General features: G+C 38.8%; 1 protein-coding gene across 8 annotated transcripts in view; it reads left to right on the top strand.

The window, feature by feature from the left end:
* The window catches only part of ARHGAP18 (Rho GTPase activating protein 18), a 201,694-nt gene extending 181,306 nt beyond the window's left edge, over positions 1–20,388 (top strand). For 5 of the 8 annotated variants that reach the window (XM_042253451.2, XM_004011310.5, XM_060419606.1 and 2 more), the window contains exons 12-15: positions 706–846; positions 13,556–13,680; positions 17,447–17,508; positions 18,870–20,388. In XM_042253451.2, the coding sequence (XP_042109385.1) occupies positions 706–846; positions 13,556–13,680; positions 17,447–17,508; positions 18,870–18,961 (420 nt within the window). In that variant the 3' untranslated portion in view covers positions 18,962–20,388. Of the gene's footprint in view, positions 1–705; positions 847–13,555; positions 13,681–17,446 lie in introns of all 8 variants that reach the window. The other 3 variants (XM_060419603.1, XM_060419601.1, XM_060419604.1) reach the window with 1 other exon arrangement.
* The last annotated feature ends 6,647 nt before the right edge of the window (positions 20,389–27,035 follow it).

Here is a 27,035-nt window from a genome sequence, read left to right as displayed (position 1 = left end):
TAACTCTCATTTCTTAAAATGCCAACATGATTTTATTGTTTCAATTTGGTAACTTCTAAAATATATTATTTTTGCTAATGGAATTTCTGAGGATTACTTTTTCCTGGATTATTAGGCATCCATCAGCTCTTGGTGAGTTTTTCTTTCTCTTCTGACAGGAGAGGCTAGCTGGTTAGCGTTTAGAAGAGGTCTATAGGTTAAAGAGGCAAGAGTATAGATAGATAGACCCTAAAGGGGCCAACCATTGAGGTGGTGACCCCTAATGCCAGTTACCTCAGGCATTCCCTTCTCCAGGGGGTCTCCCCAACCCAGGGACCGAACCCCAGTCTCCTGCATTGCAGATAGATTCTTTACCATCTGAGCCAGCAGGGAAGCCCCCACGCAAAGGGGCCAGCTGTTGAGGTCAGTTACCTCAGGCAGTCTCCAGTCTTGGCATAGGAAATGGCCACTATGTCCTTGAACTTCACCAAGCCTCTCTTTGAACCTTACGCAGTGGGTGGTAACTTGCATCACCTGAAGGCTCTGAACACATGGTGAGTAATACGGTCCATTTTTTCCCCCATAGATTTAATGAATTGCATAGTCTTATCAAATAGATAAAACTTTTACTTCTCTCCAAATATAAGAAATAAAGATAATTATTTCAATAGTTGAAAATGTTGCTACTTCTTTTTCCTCCCCAAACTTAATTTCATTTCTTCATAGATTCCCAAGTTTATTGTCAACCAAGTGAGGAAGCAAAACACTGAAAATCATAGAAAAGATAAAAAAGCCATGAAGAAATTGCTGAAGAAAATGGCTTATGATCGAGAAAAATATGAAAAGCAAGATAAGAGTGCAAATGATGTAAGAAACAATTTGAAGATATATTTATTTATGCAGATTGCAGTACTGTTTTAATATCATATATACAACAAAGAGTTTTAAATGTTTTATAGTATGACTTTCTACACACTTGATAAGCTCTGGTACTGTTTATAAGTTAAAGGCATTAATAAGGGTAACTATGCTCACTAGTACTAATAATAAGTAGGGATAGTTGCACAGGTCTTGGTAACTCAGCATGTGAGTTTGTTGATAAAGAACAAAGGAAGATAACAAGAAAGGAATGTCTCATCACACACTCACCCTCACTCACCCACGTGTACACACACAGATGACATGGAGATAGCAGTTGTCTACCAGTTGTAATGTTTAGTGGCTACAGAGTCTCTTGTGTGAACCACTGATCTTTTCTTCACTTTTCTCATTTGTAAAATGGGGAAAAATAACTAACCCTGAGAAACAAATAGGTCAGTATTGGTGTTGTGCCTAAGATCCTCCCTGGACTTCAGTAAGGCTTCAAAGGGTCTTAATGGGGTCATAAGACTTTGGAAAGAGTTATGTTGGAACACAGAAAATTAAAATATTTTGTAAAGGGAAACTTCACTTTTCACTTTCATTCATTGGAGAAGGAAATGGCAACCCACTCGAGTGTTCTTGCCTGGAGAATCCCAGGGACAGGGAACCTGGTGGGCTGCCGCCTGTGGGGTCGCACAGAGTCGGACACGACTGAAGCGACTTAGCGGCAGCTAAATATTAGTAATCATAAACTTCTGTAAGAATATCTTAAGAACTGGTCTAAAATAATGAAATGTACATGAAAACACATTTAGAAGTGAGTTACGAAAGCTCTAACTTAAGAACATGAAAGGCAGGGGTTTCTATTGTTCTATTTATGGTGAAGACACCCTTCCACCACCATCCCACCATTGAGGTTCCTCAGTTACATGCTGACATCTTGTGGAATAATATGGAAATGCACTTACAAGCCTTTGTCTGATTTTCCTGCTTTGGCCTACTTAGGGATACAGTAATCACACAAAAAAATGTTTTTTTCTCCTTTATTGATTTATAGCTCTCATTCTTGAAAAATAGCATTTTATTGACATTAAACTTTTTTTGGTCAATTTGTAGTATCTTAAAAATATAAAATTTAATAAATGAGAGTTGTACATAGTATGGTATTTTTTGAGAAATGATACAGGTTAGAAAAGATTTTTAAGATATCATTCTTATTTAACTTAGAATGTTTTATTACTTCTAAGGACATCATGAATACGTGAACTTTTTTTTTTGTAGTCCCGCTTATTCACATTAATTTAGGTGACTTTATACTCTTGTCTTACTAATATTTAATGAGATAGTTAAATGTCATACTCTGAGGAACAGTTTAAGAAAACAGACTTGGTGCTGTACCTTTTTAATAAGTCTTTTAGACAGAAATTAAAATGTTAATTTTTTGGAGATGAAATGTTTAAATGATTTGGTCATTTATAGAAAAATAGCATTGGATTTCTTTTAGTTGTGTGAAGTGTGAGTGTTAGTCACTCAGTCATGTCCAACTCTTTGAGATCCCATGGATTATAGCCTGCCAGGTTCCTCTGTCCATGGAATTCTCCAGGCAAGAATACTGGAGTGGGTAACCATTCCTTCTCCAGGAGATCTTCCCAACCCAGGGATTGAACCTAGGTCTCCTGCATTGTAGGTGGATTCTTTTCTGGCTGAGCCACCAGGGAACACCTTTGGGTTAAATAAATAAGAGCTGGTCTGGGAATTGTGTCTGTACTAGTTAAAAGCTATATTGTCAATTTAAGGTGTGGGATTAAGCCTGGATTTAACTCTCAGTTAAATCATGCATTAGCTGTCACTTAATCTTTGAGTTTTGATTTTCTCTTCTGAGAAATTCTGCAATTCTTCTGACAAAATACTAGTAAATGCCTCTTTGGTGCCAAGCCCCTACTCCCTGTTAGGTCTTCAGGGGGAGATGGGGCTGGTGCTCTCCCACAGAGAGCAAGAGAAGGATGCAGGAGGGTGGGGCTCAGAGATGCTAGAACTGTGTGATGGAGCCTGACCAGAGGACTCTGGGCTACAAGCAGGAAGTGGACATCAGAGAGGCAGAGTGGTCATCCATAGGTGATCGTGGCCCACAGTGGAAGTCATTTAGCTTATTGTTTTGGTTGAAACAATTTCATCAATTGCCAGAATTTTTTTTTTCAAGCTAATATCATTTTATTTTTTTATTTTCTTTTTACTTTATTTTACTTTACAATACTGAATTGGTTTTGCTATACATCAACATGAATCTGCCACGGGTGTGTGTACACGTGTTCCCAATCCTGAACCCCCCTCCTACCTCCCTCCCCATACCGTCTCTCTGGGTCATCCCAGTGCACCAGCCCCAAGCATCCTGTATCCTGCATCGACCCTAGACTGGCGATTCTTTCTCATATTATACATGTTTCGATGCCATTCTCCCAAATCATTCCACCCTCTCCTTCTCCCACAGAGTCCAAAAGATTGTTCTATACATCTGTGTCTCTTTTGCTATCTCGCATACTGGGTTATCATTACCATCTTTCTAAATTCCATATATATGTGTTAGTATACTGTATTGGTGTTTTTCTTTCTGGCTTACTTCACTCTGTATAATAGGCTCCAGTTTCATCCACCTCATTAGAACTGATTCAAATGTATTCTTTTTAATGGCTGAGTAATAGTCCATTGTGTATATGTACCACAGCTTTCTTATCCATTCATCTACTGATGGACATCTAGGTTGCTTCCATGTCCTGGCTATTATAAACAGTGCTGCGATGAACATTGGGGTACACGTGTCTCTTTCAGTTCTGGTTTCCTTGGTGTGTATGCCCAGCAGTGGGATTGCTAAGGAGAAAAAATATTGAGAAACAATTGCAGAACAACAAAGTACAAGATAATGTCAAGTACTGTGGTTATGTGGTGAGTCACCAATTAGTCAATTTTCTACCTAAGTCCCACCAGTTGCCAGCATTTTAAAACATTTTAACCTTAAAGTCTGGACGTCCATCTTAACTGGACATATTGAAGTGGGAGTATCCTCAGGTTTCCTTGCCCTAGGGGGAATCTGTTTCCTGCAGAGTAGCAGTCGCCTGGATCTGAGTAGCAGCTATTCACTTGAGTGGAACATGTGTGTGTTGGTCACTCAGTCATGTTTGACTCTTTACAACCCCATGGACTGTAGCCTGTCAGGCTCCTCTGTCCATGGAATTCTCCAGGCAAGAATACTGGAGTGAGTAGCCGTTCTCTTCTCCAGGGGGTCTTCCCAACCCAGGGACCTAACCTGGGTCTTATGCATTGCAGGCGGAGTCTTTACCATCTGAGACACCAGGAACACAGGCCATCTGTGTTTCCATAAACTATCCCCTCTTGCCCACTCCATATTTTTCATGTTGGTTTGTGTGTCTTGACTCTCCACCCAAATCATTTGAATGAAGCTGCCTGAGATGTTTTATTTGTTAAACAATTCTTGGATGTGTGCCTGTTATGTGCCAGACACTGTTCTAGGCACTCAAAATACACTCTGTGAACAAAACAGATAAAGCTCGCTGCTCGCTGCTTTTAATTTCAAAATTAAAATATAATTAATTATATAGTATGTTAGTATGTGGTTAAATGCACCTAAAATAATAATAAAAATAGTAGGGCAGAAAAAGAGGAATCGGGAGGGGGGAGTGTCTTGCAGTGTTAAGTTGTGTGGTCTGGGTAGTGTGCATTCAGGGGATGATGTTCAGGAGGACTAAGCTGGGTCTGTATTTTAGGCAGCACTTTCCAGGCGGAGGGAATAGACTGCAGGAATGCCTGAAGGCACTTGAGGACTGGCAAGAAGTGATTGTGATGGGAGTGGAGCCAGCAAGGGGGACAATGTATGAAATGAAGTCAGTGGGATAGTGGAACCAGATTATGCAGGGCCTTGTAGGCCATTGTTAGGAATCTGGATTTGCCCTGGGTGAAGCATGATCATTTCAGGCTTTTGAAGAAAGGCTTGAAAATCTATATTTTAAAATGATCCCTTGGTCTGTTGTTTTGAAAACAGACTCTAGGAGAGTGAAGATAGAATAGGGAGACCTTGCAAGAGGTTCGTGTTGTAATCTGAGTGACAGACCAGGAGGTTGAGAGGTGGTAAAATTCTGGATATTTTTTGAAGTTAGACCATTGGGATTTTTATTTAAATTTTTTTTTTTTTTCTTTTTTTGGCCACACCACACATCGTGCGGGACCTTAGCGCAGAGTCCTAACCACTGACTGCCAGGGAGTTCTGCCACTGGGATCTCTTGATGCTGAAATGATGAGTTGTAAAAAGAAGAAAAAAGTCCAGAATGATTCAGAAGTTTTTGGCCCAAGAAATTTAAGAATGGGATTGACACTTAGGGGAGATCACAATTTCCATTTAGGGTCTGTTGAGTGGAAGGTGTGTGTTGGATATCTAAGTGAGGATGACTGAGGGTGTTTGGAGGGAAATTAAGTCATCCTGGCCAGTGAGGTGCGTGGAGGAGCAGGGACAGAAAGAAGACAGGAATGAGGCTCCAGGAGGAGCCAGGCTTCTATTGTGTATATGGTGGGGAACTGCTGAAAGTTGTGACACCCCCAGGAGGTAACATGATTGTATTTGCATTTTAGAGCAGTTGTGATGCTTGTCAGGTGAAGGATATTGTGAGAGAAGGTTAGGTAGGAGATGCTAGCTAAGTTCATTGTTAATTGGAGTATATATAAATAAATTGGTCAAATCTCTCTGGAGAGCCTGTGGCAAAATCCTCAAAATCATGCAAATAATTATGCTTAAGTTCATTGCCGTTTTCTTTGTATAGGTCAAAATTAGAAATAATCCAAAAGGAGAGGTGATCAGTTAAATATATTATGACATATCTATTTAATGAAACACCATGAAAGTGGAAAAGTGTGTATATGCCATTGGAAGATATTTGTAATGTGTTGAAGGAAGAAATTACAAATCAGTGAATTGTTTATTGCTATATTTGTAAGGTATAATAATTACCATTATTTTGAATGCTTATCAGAGGTCAGGTATGCTGCTAAACATTTTACCCATATTTTGTTTAGTATTCTTTGCAGTTTGCTGCTGCTGTTTAGTTGAGTTTACTCTTAAAATAGTCTCTCTCTCTCTCTCTCTTTTTTTTTTTTTTTTTACAGATCAGGAAAGTGAGGCTTAGCAATCGTAAATAATTTACTTAAGGTTATCTGGATAGGAAGTTGTGGAGCTGGAATTTGAAACCAAGTCTTATAGGACTTTAAATCCAGGTCTCTTTACTGTTAGCCTCTCTTACCCACAGAGCACAGAAAAATTCTGAGAAGGATGTGTGTATATATATATATATATATATATCTCCCCAATCCTAGGCTTAGGTGTAGTAATAAAATGAACATGTTTTACTGCCATTATTACATATGTTTAATATATAGCTTTAAAAACAGGCTTGGGCTGAGCTAAGCCCCAGCTTTGGGAATGAAAAGAGTGTTGACTGTGAGCCTGTAAGACCCTTATCAGTGAGATGGTAAAACTGATTGGATGTGAGGAATGTAGAAGGAGGACTCTAGAATGACTTGCTGATTTTACCTTGGGAGACTTTGTCATCGAGATAAAACATCCAGCAAGAGGAACAGACTTTGGGGTAGTCCATTTTTGGCATTTGGGGTTGACATGCCTATGGAAAAGTTGTTTATATGGCCTGAAGCTCAGGGGGTGGACAGAGCTGGAGACATGCATTTGGGACCAACATAGAGACTGTATTTGAAGCCGCAAGTGTGATTCTTGTTACACAAGTGGGTACATGGGGTAAGAAATGAAAAAGAAAAAAAAAGCAAAAATACAAATATTTAAATAGTGGGCCATGGAAAAGAGGTCAGGAAGTAATAGGAAATAACAGAAAGTTGAAGGTTGTGTTGTAGCTGCCCTGGGGAGAAGAGTAGGGTAATGGAGTTTGGTCATAGTACCAAATGCTACAGAGAGGTTGAGTAAAGCTGGATGAGAGATCCTCTGCATTTTGCATTTGAAAGGTTAGTTGTGACTTTTCCCCAGTGAGAATTCATCAAGGAAATATTTTTTTTTAGGCCCTCTGAATGCTAACTATATATAACAAGGTATTCCTGTTATTAAGACATGCTGGGCTAGGTGGATTAATAGTTTAAACCAGATTGTAAGGGACACACTCAATCTATTTAACAAGACCAATGTTTATAATGGCTGCAGTATATTAATTGTTTGGTACAAATGTAAATTTCCAAGTACTAATGAGACATCTATTAATTACAACAGGAGGAAACAGTTGGTGAAAAATAACATAATTATCGGCCACTTGAACCATTTTCTGATTACCTTCAACTTGAGTTAGGATTGAAATCACACACACACACACACACGCACGCACGCACGCACGCACATATATATATAAACACATTGTATCAAACACCAGAAGTCATATGGCTTGAAATAGCCCTAGCTTTGCCATTAATGAGATATTAATGGCAAATCACTTTCTCTCTCTCTAGGTCTCAATTTCGTCTATGAAATGAGAGTAAGAACAGCTTAATGGTGCTTAGCCAGAAGTATGCAGTAGGGGCCTCTGTAGGATTATTTTTTTAAAGAGTAAATAGCAGCAAATCATGACTAGGCCACTTCCTGGATCCTGTGAATCAGAATCTCTCAGCACAGGACATGCACATGTGTCTTATATTGAAAACTGTCAGGGTAATTTTCCCCCATTTGGTATACATGTGTTTGTGTGCATATATATTTAATTTTATTATGGGATTTTTCTAAAGTACACAAAAATAGAATAGTATGTGAACTTCCATAAACCTATCACCAACCATCAAACACATTCTTATATCTTGTTCCATCTTGTCTTCCACACTGTTTTTCCTTTTAGTATTTTTAGGGAAATCATAGACCTTTCATCATTTCACCTATAATTACCTCATTTCGCCTCTCTGTTTAGAAAGGATCTTGGGCAGCTTTGATGAGCATCTGGTTATGAACTGCTGAATCACACAGGCTTCAAGTCCATTGTGGACTTAGATCTGTGTGATTCTTCTATCAGACAAGTATACCTCTAAAAGTAAAAGGAAACTCTGCATTTATGAGAGAGCATGAGCACAGAGCAGGGCTCTGTGAGATTCTGTGAAATAAGGCAAGCTGCTCATTCCATCTGCCATCATTATAGAGGAAACAAACATTTTCTTCCTTAAGGTTGAATTTCAGTGTTAACTCAGGATGATCTGGTCACACCCTTAATTAACAGTTGAGGAACTTGAGCTTTAGAGAGTCTACATGACTTGCTAAAAGTTCCAAAATGATCTTGTGACATTTTGGGGGTTTTGGACGTGAAAAAGAATCTGTTACTCTCATCTTCTGCCATTTCAGAAGAATGCTGGAGTTGGCAGCAGTGTGGTGTAGACTCTGGGTCATTTGTGGCTGAGGTTGTGTGTCTAGTCACAACTCTGTTTAGAATCCCATCTGTGGTTTCACATAACAGCTCAGACCCAGAGCATTGTCACAGGTATTGTTTCAAGCATCTGCCTTGGGTCTAGAAATAGAGTCTGGCTCTACTTGGGGACCGATATGGAAAATCAAATCACAATATCAAGCATAAAATCTTATTTCTTCCAGATGTTCTCTGATTTTTTATAGTGCCTAAAAAATACCATATTAAAAGTGAAAAATATCAGAATTTATTTCATTGTCAATTAAGTGCTTATTAATGATAGAACTTATTTCAGACCTTTAAAATTTTCTGTGTCTGTAAGGTGGGTAAAAGTTTAAACATTTGGGTTACAAAAGCCCAATCAAAATTAGACAGTTCAAGATAACAGAGAATGATTTTTGTATCTCCACCTCCAATCAGATTAAAGTGATGAAGATGCCATTTCAGTTGAAGATACCCTGCTAAAATGTCCTTGTTAAATTTTCCAAAATACATATTACATCTGGCCTTTTTTTGAGAAAGTTGTATTTCCAATTTGCCCTTTTGAAGACAGAGGTTTTTTTTTTTTTTTTTTTTTGTGGGGGGTAGTATTAAAAGATGTCAGCTTTACATTTAAATTATCTTTTAATTTAAAAAAGGAAATCAATGTTTCTTCTAAGGGTCTGACATTACATTTCTAATCTCTAGGGTATAAAAATATGAGCAACACAGTATTTGTGTACACCTTTTGAAAAAAATGATAAAATCATTGTTTATTTTATCAAATAGTAAGAAATAAAATCCTGTTTTTAAAAATATACTTGACTTCAATATGTAGAACATGTGAGGACCATATGAGATTCTTTTCTCTGTTTTAACAGTCTTTGCATACCTAAGAAATTAACTAATATTTTGTAAGTTGTGAAATCCTTTGTGACTAATTTTTAATCACATGTTAGTCAGATAATGCTCTTTTCCAGTCTTTTTGTACATTATAAAACTTCAGCTCACAAGCACATGGAAAGAATTCTAAGAAGTGAGAGACAGAGTCAGCTGCTAAGACAAACAAAATGTGAACTAGGAAGGATACAAAGATTCTGCTGCTCATAGGTTTAGTTCTTCTTATGGCTCGAGCTAAGAACAGACGGTTTGGCTTAATGATCAGGCTGCTGCTAAGTTGCTTCAGTCATGTCCGACTCTGTACGCCCCAGAGACTGCAGCCCACCAGGCTCCTCTGTCCCTGGGATTCTCAAGGCAAGAATACTGGAGTGGGTTGCCATTTCCTCCAATGCATGAAAGGGAAAAGTGAAAGTGAAGTTGCTCAGTCGTGTCTGACTCTTTGCGACCCCATGGACTGCAGCCTACCAGGCTCCTCTGCCCACAGGATTCTCTAGGCAAGAATACTGGAGTGGGTTGCCATTAATGAACAGGCATGTTGTGTGTATTCAAAGCTTGGCAGCTCAGTGTAATTAGTATACTAACATCATTAATATTTGATACACCATGATTCTGGAGCTTGATAGTAATTGTTGTACACTATTTAAATGAGAACTTTGACGTCATTTACTGTTTGTCATCTTTAGTAAATACCATTTTTCTGTCCTTGTCAAGATACTAGGGAAAACTTTCCAGAAACAACTTTCAAATGCTTCATCTTTAACTATTATGTGTATCAGTTAAGCTCATTTCTCCTCCAGCAGTAAAGAGTAGGATAGATTCAAATTGAGGCTTACAATCTTTTTATTGTAGTGTAGTGAGAATTTGGATGAGATGTATTACCATGGAAATAAACACTCTTTGAGAATTCCGTCTCTCTTCCTCCCTCCCATGAACACACACACATATCCACACACATACACACACAGGGAAAGTGTAGGAAATGTTTAATTTCATAGCTATAAGCAACCTATACACAAGCTGCTCCCCCATATACTGGCAAAAGCCAAAATACAGCAATTCCCTGACTTTTCACATACACTTGAGAACTCTCAAGTGCCTTCAGATGCTGGTACCTGGGCCTCTTCCTTCTAAACTAACAATCAGAGAGAGTCTGGATGCCCGTGAGAGGTGTGGTGCTGTCTGTCGGGTACAACTCCTCACACCATCCTGATCTCACTGTTGTGTTTTGCAAGAAAGCTTGGCCATGCTCTTCACAGTATGATCCCTGAACTCATTTGGGAAGTGTAGCCATGGTCCTATTATTAGGGGTCTTCAGCTGTTCATGAGATGCCTTGAGGGGAAAGTGCCTGCATCCTCTGTTCTCTTTCCCTCCCTGTCTTTTCTCAGTAGCAAGGGGAATAGTAGTATCATATGGTAGACAGAGGCAACTTAAGTTTTTTCTTTTAGACAATATTTCCGAGACTATTTTTTGCTATGAAGGAAAGTGCTCATTGCTACAGTTTTATTCTGGAGAAATTTTACTTTTATTAGCATATGATTTTGAGTGAGACTTTTTCTACACTATGTGCATGCAGGATCTTAATTCCCTGACATGGGATCAAACCCATGCTCTGAATTGGGAGCATAGAGTTTTAACCACTGGTGCCACAAGGGAAGTCCCTAGTGAAAAATATTTTTGAGTGATTCATTTAATCAATAAACATTGATAGATGGCTACAGGTGTGACTCAGATATGTGGCATGTAACTAGAATACAAGTGTCATAAATTAGGCTCTCCATTATAAAAGAGATTCAGCGGGAATTTCAATGGAAAGAGGAATTTCCTTTTGATTCTGTGAAGTCAGAAACCATCTATGGAGTGTTCCATGGGGCTTGAGGTATGTGAGCTTGGCCTTGAAAAATGGATGGATACCAGGGAATATTTCAGAAGGGGAGGAAAATGTACATAAATACAGGAATGCATGGGTATTTTCAGCAAATTTTGATTGTCATTTTGTCATCCAAAGAATGGAATGTGCCACACGGAATAGTGGGGAGAGGCAGGGAGCAGAGGAAGGTTGCTATATTCCTGAACTCTATGGCAAATTTATTATTTTTCTGGGTCATTTTGATTTTATAACTCATTTATTGTAGGACCTTCTATATTTAAAAACTTAATCATATCATCTTACTTCACTTTAAATGTCAGTATAGGTTTTCCTGCCCTTTTTGATAGGCTAGGATTGTAGAAGATGTAATTATGGAAATAATTTCTATGACTATGACTTTCACCAGAGAAACCCTCTTTGTCAGGATAGTTGGCACTATGACTTTAGCAGAATTTCCCAACTTTTAAATCAGGGTAAACTAGATGCTGATCTGCAAACCCTAACCTGCTATTTAGGACCCTCCTATAGAATGGTAATAATAGACTAACAGAAACCAAACTACCAACATTTTTTTCACTGAGTAGACAAGGTAGATTGGATTTTATGAACATAGACTCAGTACTTCCACCATTGCTATTACAATTATCACTCCAACATTCAAGTTATCAGGCCTAGCTTATTGTTTTTCACCTCCTATGAGGAAATAGTTGAGGCCAGGCCAGCAGGCAAAATCACCATAGCAGGATAGAAGCTAGAGATGAACCCCAAGGGAGAAGTGCATATAGCATAATCCTTGAGTTATAAGATGCTTCATTGATTAACTGCTTTGGAAAAGGATGACAACAGTATCACATGGAATGCCCCAGTCATTGTAAGAACCTGCTCATTTTCCAAAATATTACAGATGAAAATGTGTCTTAGAATCAAGGAAAATGGCAAATTAGCCTTGTAAATTAGAGGTGAGGTGGAGGTCAGGTATCAGGCTAAACTACAAGCCCCAGAAGCTGGAAGTCAACAAACCAAGGCAAGGGTCCAGGCTGGATGGGAGAAATTGAGCAGGAGTTGAGGGGTCAGGGCACAGGGTAGGATCAGGGGTGGATTGAGCACAGTATCCCCAGGGAGAGGACTCAGGCCAGGGTGCTAGGAATGCAGTCCATCCCCAGCTGGATGGCCAGTGGGCAGCCCCATGTGATTTGTCTTTGTGTGGCTTGGAGGGGCATGCAACCCTGTAGGGCTTCACTGAGTGGTCAGATGAGGGCGCAGGCTGTCTCTATAGGTGAAGCGGTGTTTGGGATTCGTTTGGAGGAACAATACCATTGTCGTCATACACAATCCTTTGCTCCTTTGATAGTCCTGTGCAGTATCACTTTTCTTTGTTATTCCCATACTACATTTCAGATGTTACTGAGAAGCAATCTTATATCTTTTGAGGACACCTAAGTTTTTATGCAACCTGATCTAAAAATCATCTTATTTTTGTTACATGTTGAAAAGCATCACATTAATTCCATGTATGGTATATTTATACTTTGTTAAAAAAAAGTCAAGACCATATACATTAAAAAATGATGCTGTGAGCACAAAAATTATTGTACACCAAAGGACTTGTGTCTTATTTGTTTACTGGCCAAGTAAATAAATTTGCTAAACATCAGTAGCACAATGCAGTACTCAGTAGATGCTTAGTAAATTCTGGTTGAATTAAACAGGGTATTTGTAGTGTTTAAAGCATTATGTTTAAACATAATTTGTGCATGCTGTTTGGTCTAAGGTCTGTTCAAGAACATATGGTTATAAATAATAAGTTAGTATTTATTTTAGCAGAACCATTAGGACTTAATTAAGTCTAATATTTTGAGTGCCATAGTTGATGTTTTGATATTATAATCCTCAAAATCTTTCTTTGATAGCCTCCCAAATACATAAAATGTTCTTAACATCTGTGGGCACAGGATTTAGAATGAGTCATCTCAGGTTCAAAGTGTGCAGTCACAGTGTGTGCTTATCAACCTAGTGAGGAGCTGACACAATACAAATGTATTGGAAAAGTATGTTTCATTTATTTTAATACTCTCAGGTTCAAAATTTTGGGGAAGTTTTGTGAATGTGCAGGAAGATTTTTTTTTTTTAATGCATACATTGCAATAGCCCGCAAAGTAACTTCATTCTGATTCAATTTCATAAATTGTTACATGAAGAAGCACCCTCCAGTAGATAATACTCAGAAATCAGCACTTAATATGGCAGTAATGGTTATTGCTGTCATTCTTTACATCTTTAAAAATAATTAAGCATTACTGCACAGGCATTATAAAGTTCCCCTATCACCATTAAGAGGATATTTGAGGTTTGATGTAATTTAGTAAATTACATTATACAGTAGTTAAGGTTTTTATGTAGTGAAGTAAAATGCATAGTAGTTAAGCACACTTACCGTATAATGCATTGTACAGAGTTACACGTTCCAGCTGCTGCCAGCTTTGTTCCAGTGTCATTATTGCTTTTCAGGCTGACGTTCCTCAGGGAGTGATTCGAGTACAAGCTCCCCATCTTTCGAAAGTTTCCATGGCAATACAGCTAACTGAAGAACTCAAAGCCAGTGATGTACTTGCCAGATTTCTCAGCCAAGAAAGGTAGAGGCCTGTTTTGTTTTAATTAGTCCATGGTATCACTCACTTGCTCTCTCTCCCTCCCCTCTTTTTCTCTTTTTTTTCTTCCTTTTTTTTTTTTTTTGTTTAAATGATGACTGGTGTGAATGACTTAAAATGTTAGCAGAAGAGAAAAGTAGACTTAAAAAATAATACTGTTGGAATGAGTCGAGTTCATTGCGTGTAGTTTGTGTTCAGGTTGAGCCTGTTGCAGGCAGGAGGTCTGAGCATTCCTTCACTCTGTCTGCAGTAGACTTGGCACATGACACTACTCAGTATTCTTTCCAGAATATGGTGATTGGAGGTTAATTACTATGTGTAGTCTATTAGGAAAATCACTAATTAGGATACAGTGGGATTAAAACAAAAGATACAACTTTTTCAATGAAATATAATGAATACAAATAAATTCTTAAATTTTAAGACAGAAGGTATAAAGAATTCAGAGGGGACAGCTGGCCTGAGGAGTTCTGAAGTCACAGGACAAAGCACACCCTCCTCAGCAGAGACCACCAGGTCTTCCCCTCTGTTATGGGGCTGATGAGGCAGGAGGAGTCTTTTGAAAGCCATTGATTGGCATCCCTTTTAAGCTGGAGAATAATTGCTTTACAATGTTGTATTGGTTTCTACCATACAACAAACAATGTGAATCGGCCGTAAGTATACATATGTCCCCTCCCTCTTGAACCTCCCTCACACCTTCCTGATACACACTTTTTGAGACATGTTTGAGATATCTTTTCTTGAATTTTGAAGGTTTGAACAGGGTATGGATATTTCAGTGTTCAAATTCTTATTTTTAGCTAAAATTATATTTTAATGCTTTCCTTTCTCATTTCCACTTACTGAAATAAATAAATCTAGCTTTTTTTTTAAAGACAGAGACCTCAGAAGCATTAACTATTTAGCTTCTTATACTGATTTCATCTCCCACAGAATTCAACCTCTTCCTTCATTCAAGTTTTCTGTCAAAATTTCTCCAGTTTTAATACAGAACTGCATGTATTTAATGTCTCTGCTCTGTCTATGGCCCTTTGCTAGATGTTGAAAAGGGTATAAAAAATATCTTAAAGTGTCTTCCCTTGCGGTTTGTAAATTGGAAGAAGACATGAGCCTGTGTAGTTAACAGATGGTGATGAAATAAAAGAGAGGCTTATTGGTAATTCTGGGCTTAAACTTCCCTCTCAACCGCACTCTGAGGGAAGTACTATCATTATCTCCATTTTACTGATAAGGAAACTTGAGACTTTCAAGGTCATATGTCACCTGGGTGGTGGAGCTGAATTCTAAATCTGGGGTTTGTCTCCAGAGGAAGTCCTTTAACCCCTCTCTTTACTGGCTCGGGGACCAAGAGGTTATCATGGATCTGGGGACCGCTGATGTAGAGTCTGGGAGTAGATGAACTTTGAGGGGATTAATTCCTGGACTAGTTGGAATTGGGGGGCGAGGATTAGGTTCTGGGAGCAGTTGGAGTTTCTTGGATGTCTTTGCTCCCTAAAAGGTCTCTCTGCCTCAAGGAGATCAATCCACTTCCTCTGTTCCCTGAGCTGACCAAGTAGATGCCATCTTCCCACCAGGAATGGCTTCCCATCCTCTCCCGAAGTGTGTACCTGAAGATCTGGCCAGACTTCAGATATAAGCAGCTCTTCCAGGCTAGACATAGTTTAATTTATGCAGAGTTTGCTTGCAGGACCCAGATGCTCAATTTAGTCTGCAGTTGTGCTCCTCTGCTTGTAGGTAATACAAGGTGTGACTCTGAAGTTGTGTGATACACCCCACTGTGACTTTTATAGTTAGGTTGGGGTCGGATAATGGTAGACATATTCTTATAAGAAAGTACCAGTTTTGTGACAATTGCCCTTTGTCTATTTGGATTTACTGCTAGTGGTGCTTTTATTAAGCAAACTTGCTACTCACTAAAGCAGAATCCTTCTACATCCTCTCCTCTCCCCATCCGGCTCCACCCAAAGGGAAGTCTAGCAAACTTTTTGGTCCGTTTGCCTTTTCTCCGCCCAGTGCTCAGCCCTTTCTTTTATGCTTGGGGATGCTGGAACCAGATAATATGGATCCAAATACCAGATTTTCCTGTTTTATGTCAGGCTAGTTTTTATCATCTCTTTAAGTCTCCGGCTCCTCATTGTAAAAGTGGACCTATGTTATAGCCATGTGATAATTAAATAGGAAAATGACCATGAAGTACATAGAATTATTCGTCTGGGCCATCTAATGAGTGATGTTTTCAATAAATAGTTATATGTATCTTTTCTTCCATGACTTTGCCCTCCTTATTTGCCTTCCACTTATATAGGGACAGTGGGAAACCCCACTTCCCTCCATCCTTTCCCTCCCCTGCTTTCTCTACTGAAGCCAAGAACACACAAATGGCATAAAATAAATGTGTGATAAATTATACATTCATTCACCAGTCTTTGGTAATAGCTGTTGCCTTTTCTTTAATTATGGATTTGTTGATTAGTATTAAGTGAAAGCTAATGTTATCAGAAAATCTAGTTAGGTTTCTTTAAAGTGAAATAAGAATATAATATTGGAGAAGCAATCTGAGAACAATAACCTGACTAGATTTTTTTCCGTCTCCCCAAACATTCCATTTGGTTTTCGTAAAAATACTGACTCTTATTATAGTTTATCAGGTATATGCTGTATTAAAAATGAAAATGTAATTATTGAATTATTTAATTTCAAAAATAAGCATACACCAGTTTGGAAGCAAAGTGAGTTGTCTCTTGGTCAGGATATGGCTCAACAGGGAGGATCGAAAGCGTGAGAACTCCCATAGCCCTGAGTGGTCAGGGTGCTGTGGACAGCAGAGTAGACGGAGCTGGGTAACTAGAGGAGCCACTGAATGGTTGGTTAGGAAAGCTTCTACTGTATCACATCTTTCTAATGGTTTGGGTAAAAGTCAGCCCTGGTTTTCTCTTGTCAGTTCTGGGGAGTTTGTCCTCAGGGTCTCCGTCAGTGGTTCACAAACCCTTCTGCGCATCAGCGTCTACCAGAGACTGTTTAAAAACCAGATTCTAGGGCTTGATCTAGGCATATTAAATCAGATTTTCTAGAGCTCTGAATTTGATTTTTGGTAAGTTTTCCAGATAATAGAGATTTTTGTAAAGCACTTAATTTTGCCACTGTTTAAACCTAATGTTCTGGAGACTTTACTCTTTGAAGAGTGTAAGCCTAAAGATGCATTCTACTTGTAAAGTCATCGTAATGACTATTTGGTTCTATTTTGAGAGCATTTACTTCCCATATTGGGACAATTAGCACAAGGAGGCTTATGAACGGTGCTGTATTCTTTATATTCATCTTGTACACTATTAGAGTGGTCAGCACAGCAAAGCTGTGAGAAATACTATTGAATAAATGCAATGTGCAAACATTTCTTCTTAGAGTTTCATGAGGACCTTTTTGGCCCCTATGCAAAATAGATGACCATATTAATAATTTTATGGACAGCTAAAATGTTACTTTTCTTTTTAACTTTACAGATTTAGGTACTGATTTATTATTTCACCTTTGGATGTACGATTCCATTTGTTTATTTTAATTTACAGGTGTGACATTTTTATTACTGTTCCACACATTTAACAGATGGGAAAATACAAACATGTAGATAATTACAGTATGTCTAAGTTATGAATTTTCTATACAAGCTAGAATTCCCCAAGCACATTAAAGTGATTTACTTGCAAGCTGTCTGATGATGCAACTAATCAGTTTGTTTTGTCCCTGCTAGTGGAGTTGCCCAGACTCTCAAGAATGGGGAAGTTTTTTTGTATGAAATTGGAGGAAATATTGGTAAGCACATTTTTAAAAAATCTTTTATTCCATATGCTTACTTGACATTGCCAGTGGTTGTTTTTTATAATTTTGGGAGAGAAAAGGAAATTTGAAGTAAAATATAATACCCTGTAGACAGTTGATGAGTATTATAGTTGATGAGATTTTTTTTTGATGGTCTGCCCTTTCTGTTCTGGCTCTTTTAGAGCTCCTTCTATGTGGACCCTGAGCCAAAGGCAAGTTCTCTAAAATAGAAATAACTTCTAAAATGGTTAATGAATTTTTTCAAAGCCTCTTTCTTTTTTATATGCTGATAGGTAGTAGTAGTGAAAGTCACTCAGTCGTGTCCAACTCTTGTGACCCCATGGACTGTAGCCGCCAGGCTACTCTCTCCATGGGATTCTCCAAGCAAAAATACTGGAGTGGGTTGCCATTTCCTTCTCCAGGGGATCTTCCTGATGCAGGAATCGAACCCAAGTCTCTTGCATTGCAGGCAGGTTCTTTACCAACTGAGCTATGAGGGAAGCCCTTTTATATGCTGATAGCACATCTTAATAAAGGGAGTGGGCTTATTTAAGACCAAGTTGATACTTTTATTATGGTATAGCATTGGGTATTTTTTAGTGAAAGCAGAAGTTATTTTGCCATTATTGATTGCCTGCTACATAATACACATATGTATACATACACACATTGGTACCTTTAAAATAGAAATAGGATAAATGGATTAGTTTTGACCATGTCTCATTTTTTTTTCCCACTTATAACTATCAATGGGTTGTACTCATCTTCTTATTAAAATTTAAAGTAAACCTTCCTTCTTTTTTTGATCCTTAAAATAGTAAGAGTAAAATTGTCAACAGATAAATTCAAAATAGTCATTGAAAATACCTTAAGATATGTTTCGTAGAATTCTTTTCTAGGACTTAGAAAATTTTAGTAAATATTGAAACTTGAATATAAGAAAATGAAGTTTCCTTCAAAAATTTAAATCACAATTCCACTAGAAATCTGGATTGTTAACTCTGTTAATCAAGTATTAGTATATTTGATTGTGCATTTTGCTATTAGATATTGGGAATTAAGCATGGTTTCTTACTTAGTAAAGGTGAATAAACTTTTAAGGAACCATTTAAAAACCCATCACAGACAGTATTTTCAATTTCCTAACTTCATTTGAAACCTGTGCGTTTGGAGAAGGACTACTCAATTAACTTTTCCATTATTGGCCCAAGCCTTATAATATTATGGGAGGTGGGAAAAAATGATAACTATTTCAAAGTGTAAGACTCCAGAGTTAAACCACGAGGCTTGAATTTAAAATTGCCTCTCTATCTCCCCACTCACTGAATTAAACTGATGTAACGTCTCTTTCCTAGGGGAACGTTGCCTTGATGACGACACTTACATGAAGGACTTATATCAACTCAACCCCAATGCTGAGTGGGTTATAAAGTCAAAGCCGTCATAGAAGATTTATGCTGAAGATAGCCAGCCATAAGGACTCCCTTAATCATACTTGCTGGGTCAAGAGTGTAAATAAAATAAATGGTGGGACTCTTATTATTCACATATACCCTACTCTTGAATAGTGACAGACTGAGCCTTAAAAAGTTCTAGATTTGTGCTGCTGCCAGATTATGTTAATTATTATTATTCATATAAGAAAACATCTCTGGAGTGAGAAGAAGGGAGCTTAATTAGCTTGTAGGCTATTTTCATCCACTCCGTGGAATGTGTCCAGATGCGACATCCCTTTTTAATATGAAAATATACTCTCTTCCCCCTCTTTTTCTGTTCTAAAATGATATATACAGTAATAATGTGCATTTTCACCGTTCTCTCCTCCTGACACCTGCCTTCCCCCAGGTGGGTTTGTTTTTCAACCGGACAGGTAACCAGGTAACCTATGGCAAGATGTGAAGATAGTACCTCTGGAAACAGACTGAGTTCAGCAATATTTCTGTCTCTGTCGTACATTAATATTCATCTCTTTGAGTCATTTGTTCAGACAGTGGCATCCCACTTCTTACTGCTGTATCACACGAAGAGACTTGCATTTTTTTTCAGTTCAGCTCACATATGTTCTCAGAACTGTATCCAATATCAAGAAAACAGAACTGTCAGAAACTGCCAATTATTACTGCACTGTTTAAGACTTACGTACTCAGAATAAATAAAATATATCCATGTGGAATAACTGGATTATGGATAATGAGAGAGTGGAAGAGCACTTCATGTATGCTGTAATTTCCTAAATGAAATTTAAAAAGTCATATAGCTGGCTTTACCTATTGTTGTATTAGCAGTACAAATATGTGCAGTAGTGGGATCCAGTCGTTGTTGAGAATGGATTCTGCTGAAAGAGGGATCTTTTTTTTTTTTTTTTTTACTTATAAATGAGTCACAGGAAGAATTATTCTTCTGAGTATGACACCATCATATGAACAAGCTTTTGTCTGTGTACTTATTTTAATCAGAGCAAATTTATTAAAATGCTGTGGAAAGACCATTCCTAGAGATTTTAATGCACAAACCATATTATATATAATAAGAGATGAGCCTCCATGCTGTAAATAAGAGGAATGAAGTGAGAGAGAAATGTTCCATATTGTATGAGTTTAGAGTGTAGTGAATAAAAGTGATGTACATGGATGTTGCACAAACTGTGTTTATGATACTTTTCAGTAGGACTTTAGGGTAGGAAACATTGCATATTCTCAGAAGCTCTTGATGTCACTCTAATTAGGAGGGGAAAACGCTGCTAATGAGAACAGTCAGAAATTTTTAATTAAGAGCAGCCTGTGGATATGATCATTTAAATACCTTTGTGATGATTTGTGCCATTGCTTTTTTATTTAAAAAAATTTTTATAATTAAATGCATTTTTCTAAATTATCTTCTCTTGGAATTTATTACATTTAACCTGATCTGTTCATGAGTATAAGAATGGGCTATTCTTGTTTTTGTTAAAAGCCATTTCTACTCTTTTATTTCTCCTATTTACTGCTCCTGTGTTATTTTTAAAGTGAAGACACATGGGAGGTATAAACTTGTTTCCTTCCTTAGGTTTTTCCTTATGAAATTTCTATTCTTTAGGGTTTTTCAAAACACATTGTATTATACTCTTTCTGATTTTTGACAATGTTAACCTATACAGTGTATTAAAAAGCAAAGACATCACTTTGTTGACAAAGATTCTTATAGTCAAAGCTATGGTTTTTCCAGTAATCAGGTATGGATGTGGGAGTTGGTCCATAAGAAGACTGAGTGTCAAAGAATTGATGCTCTTGAGCTGTGGTGCTGAAGGAGACTCTTGAGAGTCCATTGGACTGCAAGATCAAACCAATCAGTCCTGGAGGAAATCAACCCTGAATATTGATTGGAAGGACTGATTCAGAAGCTGAAGCTCCAACACTTTGGCTACTTGATGCCAAGAGCTGATTCATTGGAAAAGACGCTGATGCTGAGAAAGATTGAAGGCAAAAGGAGAAGTGAGTGGCAGAGAATGAGATAGTTAGATAGATTCACTGACCCAGTGGACATGAATTTGAGCAAACTCCAGGAGATGGTGGATGACAAGGGAGTGGAGCCTGGTATGATGTAGTCCGTGAGGCTGCAAAAGAGTCAGATATGACTTACAACTGAACACCACCAACAACAAATATTAATTTCTCAGTCAAATGTTTATTAACATTTTTGTTTAATGAAGACAATATAAAAGCAAAATCAAGTGGTTAGAATGTAAGGTAGGAGTGAATTCAGTTCAGTTCAGTCACTCAGTCGTGTCCGACTCTTTGCAGCCTCATGAATTGCAGCACGCCAGGCCTCCCTGTCCATCACCAACTCCCGGAGTTCACTGAAACTCGGTCCATCAAGTCGGTGATGCCATCCAGCCATCTCATCCTCTGTCATCCCCTTCTCCTCCTGCCCCCAATCCCTCCCAGCATCAGAGTCTTTTCCAATGAGTCAACTCTTCGCATGAGGTGGCCAAAGTATTGGAGTTTCAGCTTTAGCATCAATCCTTCCATTGAACACCCAGGGCTGATCTCCTTCAGAATGGACTGGTTGGATCTCCTTGCCGTCCAAGGGACTCTCAAGAGTCTTCTCCAACACCACAGTTCAAAAGCATCAATTCTTCGGCACTCAGCTTTCTTCACAGTCCAACACTCACATCTATACATGACTACTGGAAAACCATAGCCTTGACTAGATGGACCTTTGTTGGCAAAGTAATGTGTCTGCTTTTCAATATGCTGTCTAGGTTGGTTATAACTTTCCTTCCAAGGAGTAAGCGTCTTTTAATTTTATGGCTGCAATCACCATCTGCAGTGATTTTGGAGCCCCCCAAAATAAAGTCTGACACTGTTTCCACTGTTTCCCCATCTACTTCCCATGAAGTGATGGGACCAAGAGCAACTTTTTCACTCTCCTCTTTCACTTTCATCAAGAGGCTTTTCAGTTCCTCTTTACTTTCTGCCGTAAGGGTGGTGTCATCTGCATATCTGAGATTATTGATATTTCTCCCGGCAATCTTGACTCCAGCTTGTGCTTCTTCCAGCCCCCCGTTTCTCATGATGTACTCTGCATATAAGTTAAATAAGCAGGGTGACAATATACAGCCTTGATGTATTCCTTTTCCTATTTGGAACCAGTCTGTTGTTCCATGTCCAGTATAGGAGTGAATAAATGATTTAAATAAATGGCTTCCTAGAGCTTATGTCAGCCAATCGTCATCACAAATACTACTCATGGCAGGAAACCAGGAGACAGAAGAGGCTTTTGATAATGAAGAAGTGCCAGCTACTGGCAAAGAGATGTGAAAAATGCCATTTTATCTTTTGAATCCTTCTTAGAATTCATGACCTGTGTTCACTGACACTGAACAATACTGTATTTAAATAACCAAGAAAATGTCTCTACACTTCTAAAGAGGAGAAACTTTATAATGTATAGCCTCAGGGACTTCCCTTGTGGTCTAGTGGTTAAGATTTTGCACTTCCAGTGCAGAGGTCACAGTTTCAATCCCTAGCCAGGGAACTAAGACCTCCCCTCTCCAAAAAATAAGTATAGTGTATAGCCTCAAATATAACTGCTCTGGCATTATCTCAAATGCTTTTTCTGTAATTTTTTTTTCTAGTGAATTTTAAATCTCAAGTTAGATTATGTTGTGTGTGTTTTTTTTAAGTCTTTCTTGAATTTGTTACAATATTTCTTCTGTTTTATGTGTTGGTTTTTTGGCCCCAAGGCATGTGGGATCTTAGCTGCCCAACCAGGGATTGAACCCACACCCCCTGCATAAGAAGTCAGACTCTAACTACTGCACCACAGAAAATTCCTTAGGTTAACTTTTATTTGTATGTGAGGGGAAATTAAAACAACAGATGTATTTACTTTGCATCTCAAATATCATAACTCTTAAGTTACTGGTGAAAATTTGCTGTTATTTGTAGAAAACTAGTTGCCCTGTTAATATTTTGGAGATGTTTCCTCCTCTCTGAAGAGGGTTATTATGATTCTTTACAATTGAACAATATTTACTTACTCCTGCTGTAGAATTCAGACCAAACTCCTGGCTAGCACTCTTTAGGAAAAGAAATTTATTTTACTGACTTGATGGAATTTTTCATTCCTATCTTTTCCTACTTTTCAAGTTAGACTGGATTGTACTTTTTACCTCATTGTCCTGATTTCTCACCTATTGATCAGTAGGTGGCACTCTTGGTCAGAAATTCCTTTGCAGCTCCACTATGGGATGTTTTGAAAGTGAACCTGAGTTCATGGTAAGAGGTTAAGACTCAGGGCCACATATCTGCAAGACAGGTAAGAACAGCATGGGCCTCTTGGATCACTGTGAAAAGTGTAAATAGCAATTAGTGCCAGGGTTTTTATGTCCAGTCTGTTAGTCTGCTTTTATTCTTGTTGAGTGGAGGGGCGGGGTGGTTTCTGAGCCACAGTTAAATGTTTTGTCAATGTCTGTTTCAAGCGGAAAGATCATAGTTAAGAGAAAGACAATGAACCGGGAAATTCTAAAGAGAGACATAATGACCTCTGTCTTTATATACGTGTTTGTTTCTTCATTCAACAATACTCAGATATTTACTGAGTACCTACATGTATGTGCCAGGCAGGGTCTACCCTTGAGGTGCAACAGTGAGGAGAAGAGGTCTGTCTGCTCTCGAGGTGCTTCCATTCTAATGAAAGGAGACAAATGAATTAATAAATACAGTCAGCCCTCCAAATCCAGAGGTTCTGTGGGTCAAAAATATTTGGGGAAAAAAGAACCCAGAAAGTTTCGAAAAGCAAAACTTGAAAATTTGCCAGGCTTTGGCAGCTATTGATATTTACATAGCATTTACATTGTAAACGGTATTATGTGTTGTAGAGATAACTCAATATATGGGAGACTATACATAGGTTATATGCAAATACTGTACTGTTGTATATAATGTATAATACTTGAGCATTTATGAATTTTGCTATCTTCCAGAGTCCTGGAACCTGTCCTCTGCTGATCAAAGGGGTGATTATAAATAAAATTATATAGTATGTTGAAAGGTTGTAAGTACAATAGAGACAGAAAAATGAAGAACAGGGTAAATATGACAGTTAATGCAAGAATAGGCTCATTCCAATAGTAAACGGGGTCTCGCTGAACGTTTAAAAACTGAGCAACTTGCCACACGGATATCTGGAAGAAAGCATTCCAGATGGAATAACCAGGACAAAGGTCCAAAGGCAGAAATGTGCCTAATTCACCAAAGATTAGCAAGGATGCCATCATGGCTGGAATGTAATGAGAGCCCCTGAAAGTAATGGAGGGAGCAATGGGGTAGGCTGGGAAGTGAGACCTTGGAGGGCCTTATATTAGGGTGACCGTAATTCATTCAAATCAAAACATTTTTGAGAGTGAATCAGGGTACTGTTGGTGAGGGCAGTAGCTGTGGAATGAGGAGAAGTGATCTGCTTCTGCATATATTTGTGAAGGTATAGCCTAAAGGGTTTCTAGTATGAGAGAGAGTGCATTTTCAATAAAAAATAAGCACAAGATTTTTGATGTGAACAGTAGGAAGAATGCGGTTTCCAACATCATCAATAGTGAAGGTGAAGTCAGGCATTTCGAGGGAGGAAGGATTCAGCAGTCCATTGTGGATGTGTTGAATGTGAGGTGACTTTTGGACATCCAAGTGGCAATGTCAAGTAGGCAGTTATTTGTGCTGGAGTTCAGGACAGAGGTCTGGGTTAGAGGTACTGGCTTGTAAATGGGATTGAACCACAAACTTGCATGAGATTGCCCAGGGAATGCGTGTGCATGTAGTAGAAAAAATTCACCAAGAGGTGAGCCTTGGAGCTACCCAGCATTAGAGGTGAGAAAAAGGAGAAGGAACCAGGAAAAATACTGAAAAGAAGGAACCATTGAATTATCAAGAGATTAGGACGTGCCTGATCACATGGACCACAGCCTTGTCTAAATGATACTATGAGCCATACTGTGTAGGGCCACCCAAGACGGACAGGTCATGGTGGAGAGTTGTGACAAAATGTGGTCCACTAGAGAAGGGAATAGCAAGCCACTTCAGTATTCTTGCCTTGAGAACCCCATGAACAGTATGAAAAGACGAAAAGATAGGACACTGAAAGATGAACTCCCCAGGTCAGTAGGTCCAATATGCTACTGGAGATCAGTAGAGAAATAACTCCAGAAAGAATGAGGAAACTGAGCCAAGGCAAAAACACCACCTAGTTGTGGATGTGACTGGTGATGGAAGTAAAGTCTGATGCTATGAAGAACAACATTGCATTGGAACATGGAATGTTATGTCCATGAATCAAGACAAATAGGAAGTGGTCAAATAGGAGATGGCAAAAGCTAGTGGAGGTGATGGGATTCCAGTTGAGCTATTTCAAATCCTAAAAGATGATGCTGTGAAAGTGCTGCATTCCATATGCCAGCAGTGGCCACAGGACTGGAAAAGGTCAGTTTTCATTCCAATCCCAAAGAAAGGCAATGACAAAGGATGTTCAAAGTAGCACACAATTGCACTCATCTCACACACTAGCTAAGTAATGCTCAAAATTCTCCAAGCCAGCCTTCAACAGTACATGAAGCATGAAATTCCAGATGTTCAAGCTGGATCTAGAAAAGGCAGAGGAACCAGAGATCAAATTGCCAACATCCGCTGGATCATTGAAAAAGTAAGAGAGTTCCAGAAAAACATCTACTTATGCTTTATTGACTATGCCAAAGCCTTTGACTATGTGGATCACAACAAACTGTGGAAAATTCTGAAAAGATGGGAATACCAGACCACCTGACCTGCCTCCTGAGAAATCTGTTTGCAGGCCAGGAAGCAACAGACTGGTTCCAAATCAGGAAAGGAGTATGTCAAGGCTGTGTATTTTCGCCCTGCTTATTTAACTTATATGCAGAATACATCATGTGAAATGCCAGGCTGGATGAAGCACAAGCTGGAATCAAGATTGCCGGGAGAAATACCAATAATCTCAGATATGCAGATGACACCTCCCCTATGGCAGAAAGTGAAAAAGAACTAAAGAGCCTCTTGATGAAAGAGGAGAGTGAAAAAGTTGGCTTAAAGCTCAACATTCCGAAAACTAAGATCATGGCCTCTGGCCCCATCATTTCATGGCAAATAGATGGGGAAACAATGGAAACAGTGAGAGACTTTATTTTGGGGGGCTCCAAAATCACTGCAGATGGTGACTGCAGCCATGAAATTAAAAGACACTTGCTTCTTGGAAGAAAAGTGATGACCCACCTAGACAACATATTAAAAAGCAGAGACAACTTTGCCAACAAAGTCCATCTAGTCAAAGCGATGGTTTTTCCAGTAATCATGTACGATTGAGAGTTGGACTATAAAGAAAGCTGAGCATTGAAGAATTGATGCTTTTGAACTGGGGTGTTGGAGAAGACTCTTGAGAATGTCTTGGACTGCAAGGAAATCCAACCAGTCCATCCTAAAGGAAATCAGTCTTGAATATTCTTTGGAAGGACTTACGCTGAAGCTGAAACTCCAATACTTTGGCTACCTGATGCGAAGAGCTGACTCATTTGAAAAGACCCTGATGCTGGGAAAGATTGAAGGTGGGAAAAGAAGGGGACGACAGAGGATGAGATGGTTGGATGACATCATTGACTCGATGGACATGAGTTAGAGTAAGTTCTGGAAGTTGGTGATGGACAGGGAAGCCTGGCGTGCTGCAGTCCATGGGGTTGCAAAGAGTCAGACCTGACTGAGCTCTGAACTGAAAACGGAAAAGAGAGCAGGAGGAAATTCCCTGATGGTTCTCCGTGGTTAGGGAGTTCCTAGTGGTTGGTCTTCCTGGGTTGGGAAGATGCCCTGGAGGAGGGCATGGCAACCCACTCCAGTATTCTTGCCTGTAGAATCCCCATGGAGACGGGAGCCTGGCAGGCTACAGTCCAGGGGCTCACAAACAGTTGGACACGACTGAGCAACTAAGCACAGGACTCAGTGCTTTCAATCTCTGGTCTGGGAACTAAGATCTTCGCAAGTGGTGTG

The sequence above is a fragment of the Ovis aries genome, chromosome 8, assembly GCF_016772045.2.
Source record: "Ovis aries strain OAR_USU_Benz2616 breed Rambouillet chromosome 8, ARS-UI_Ramb_v3.0, whole genome shotgun sequence".
NCBI classification, from domain to species: Eukaryota; Metazoa; Chordata; class Mammalia; order Artiodactyla; family Bovidae; genus Ovis; species Ovis aries.
The sequence above is the reverse complement of the archived record's forward strand: the minus strand, read 5'-3'. Positions and strand labels throughout refer to the sequence as shown.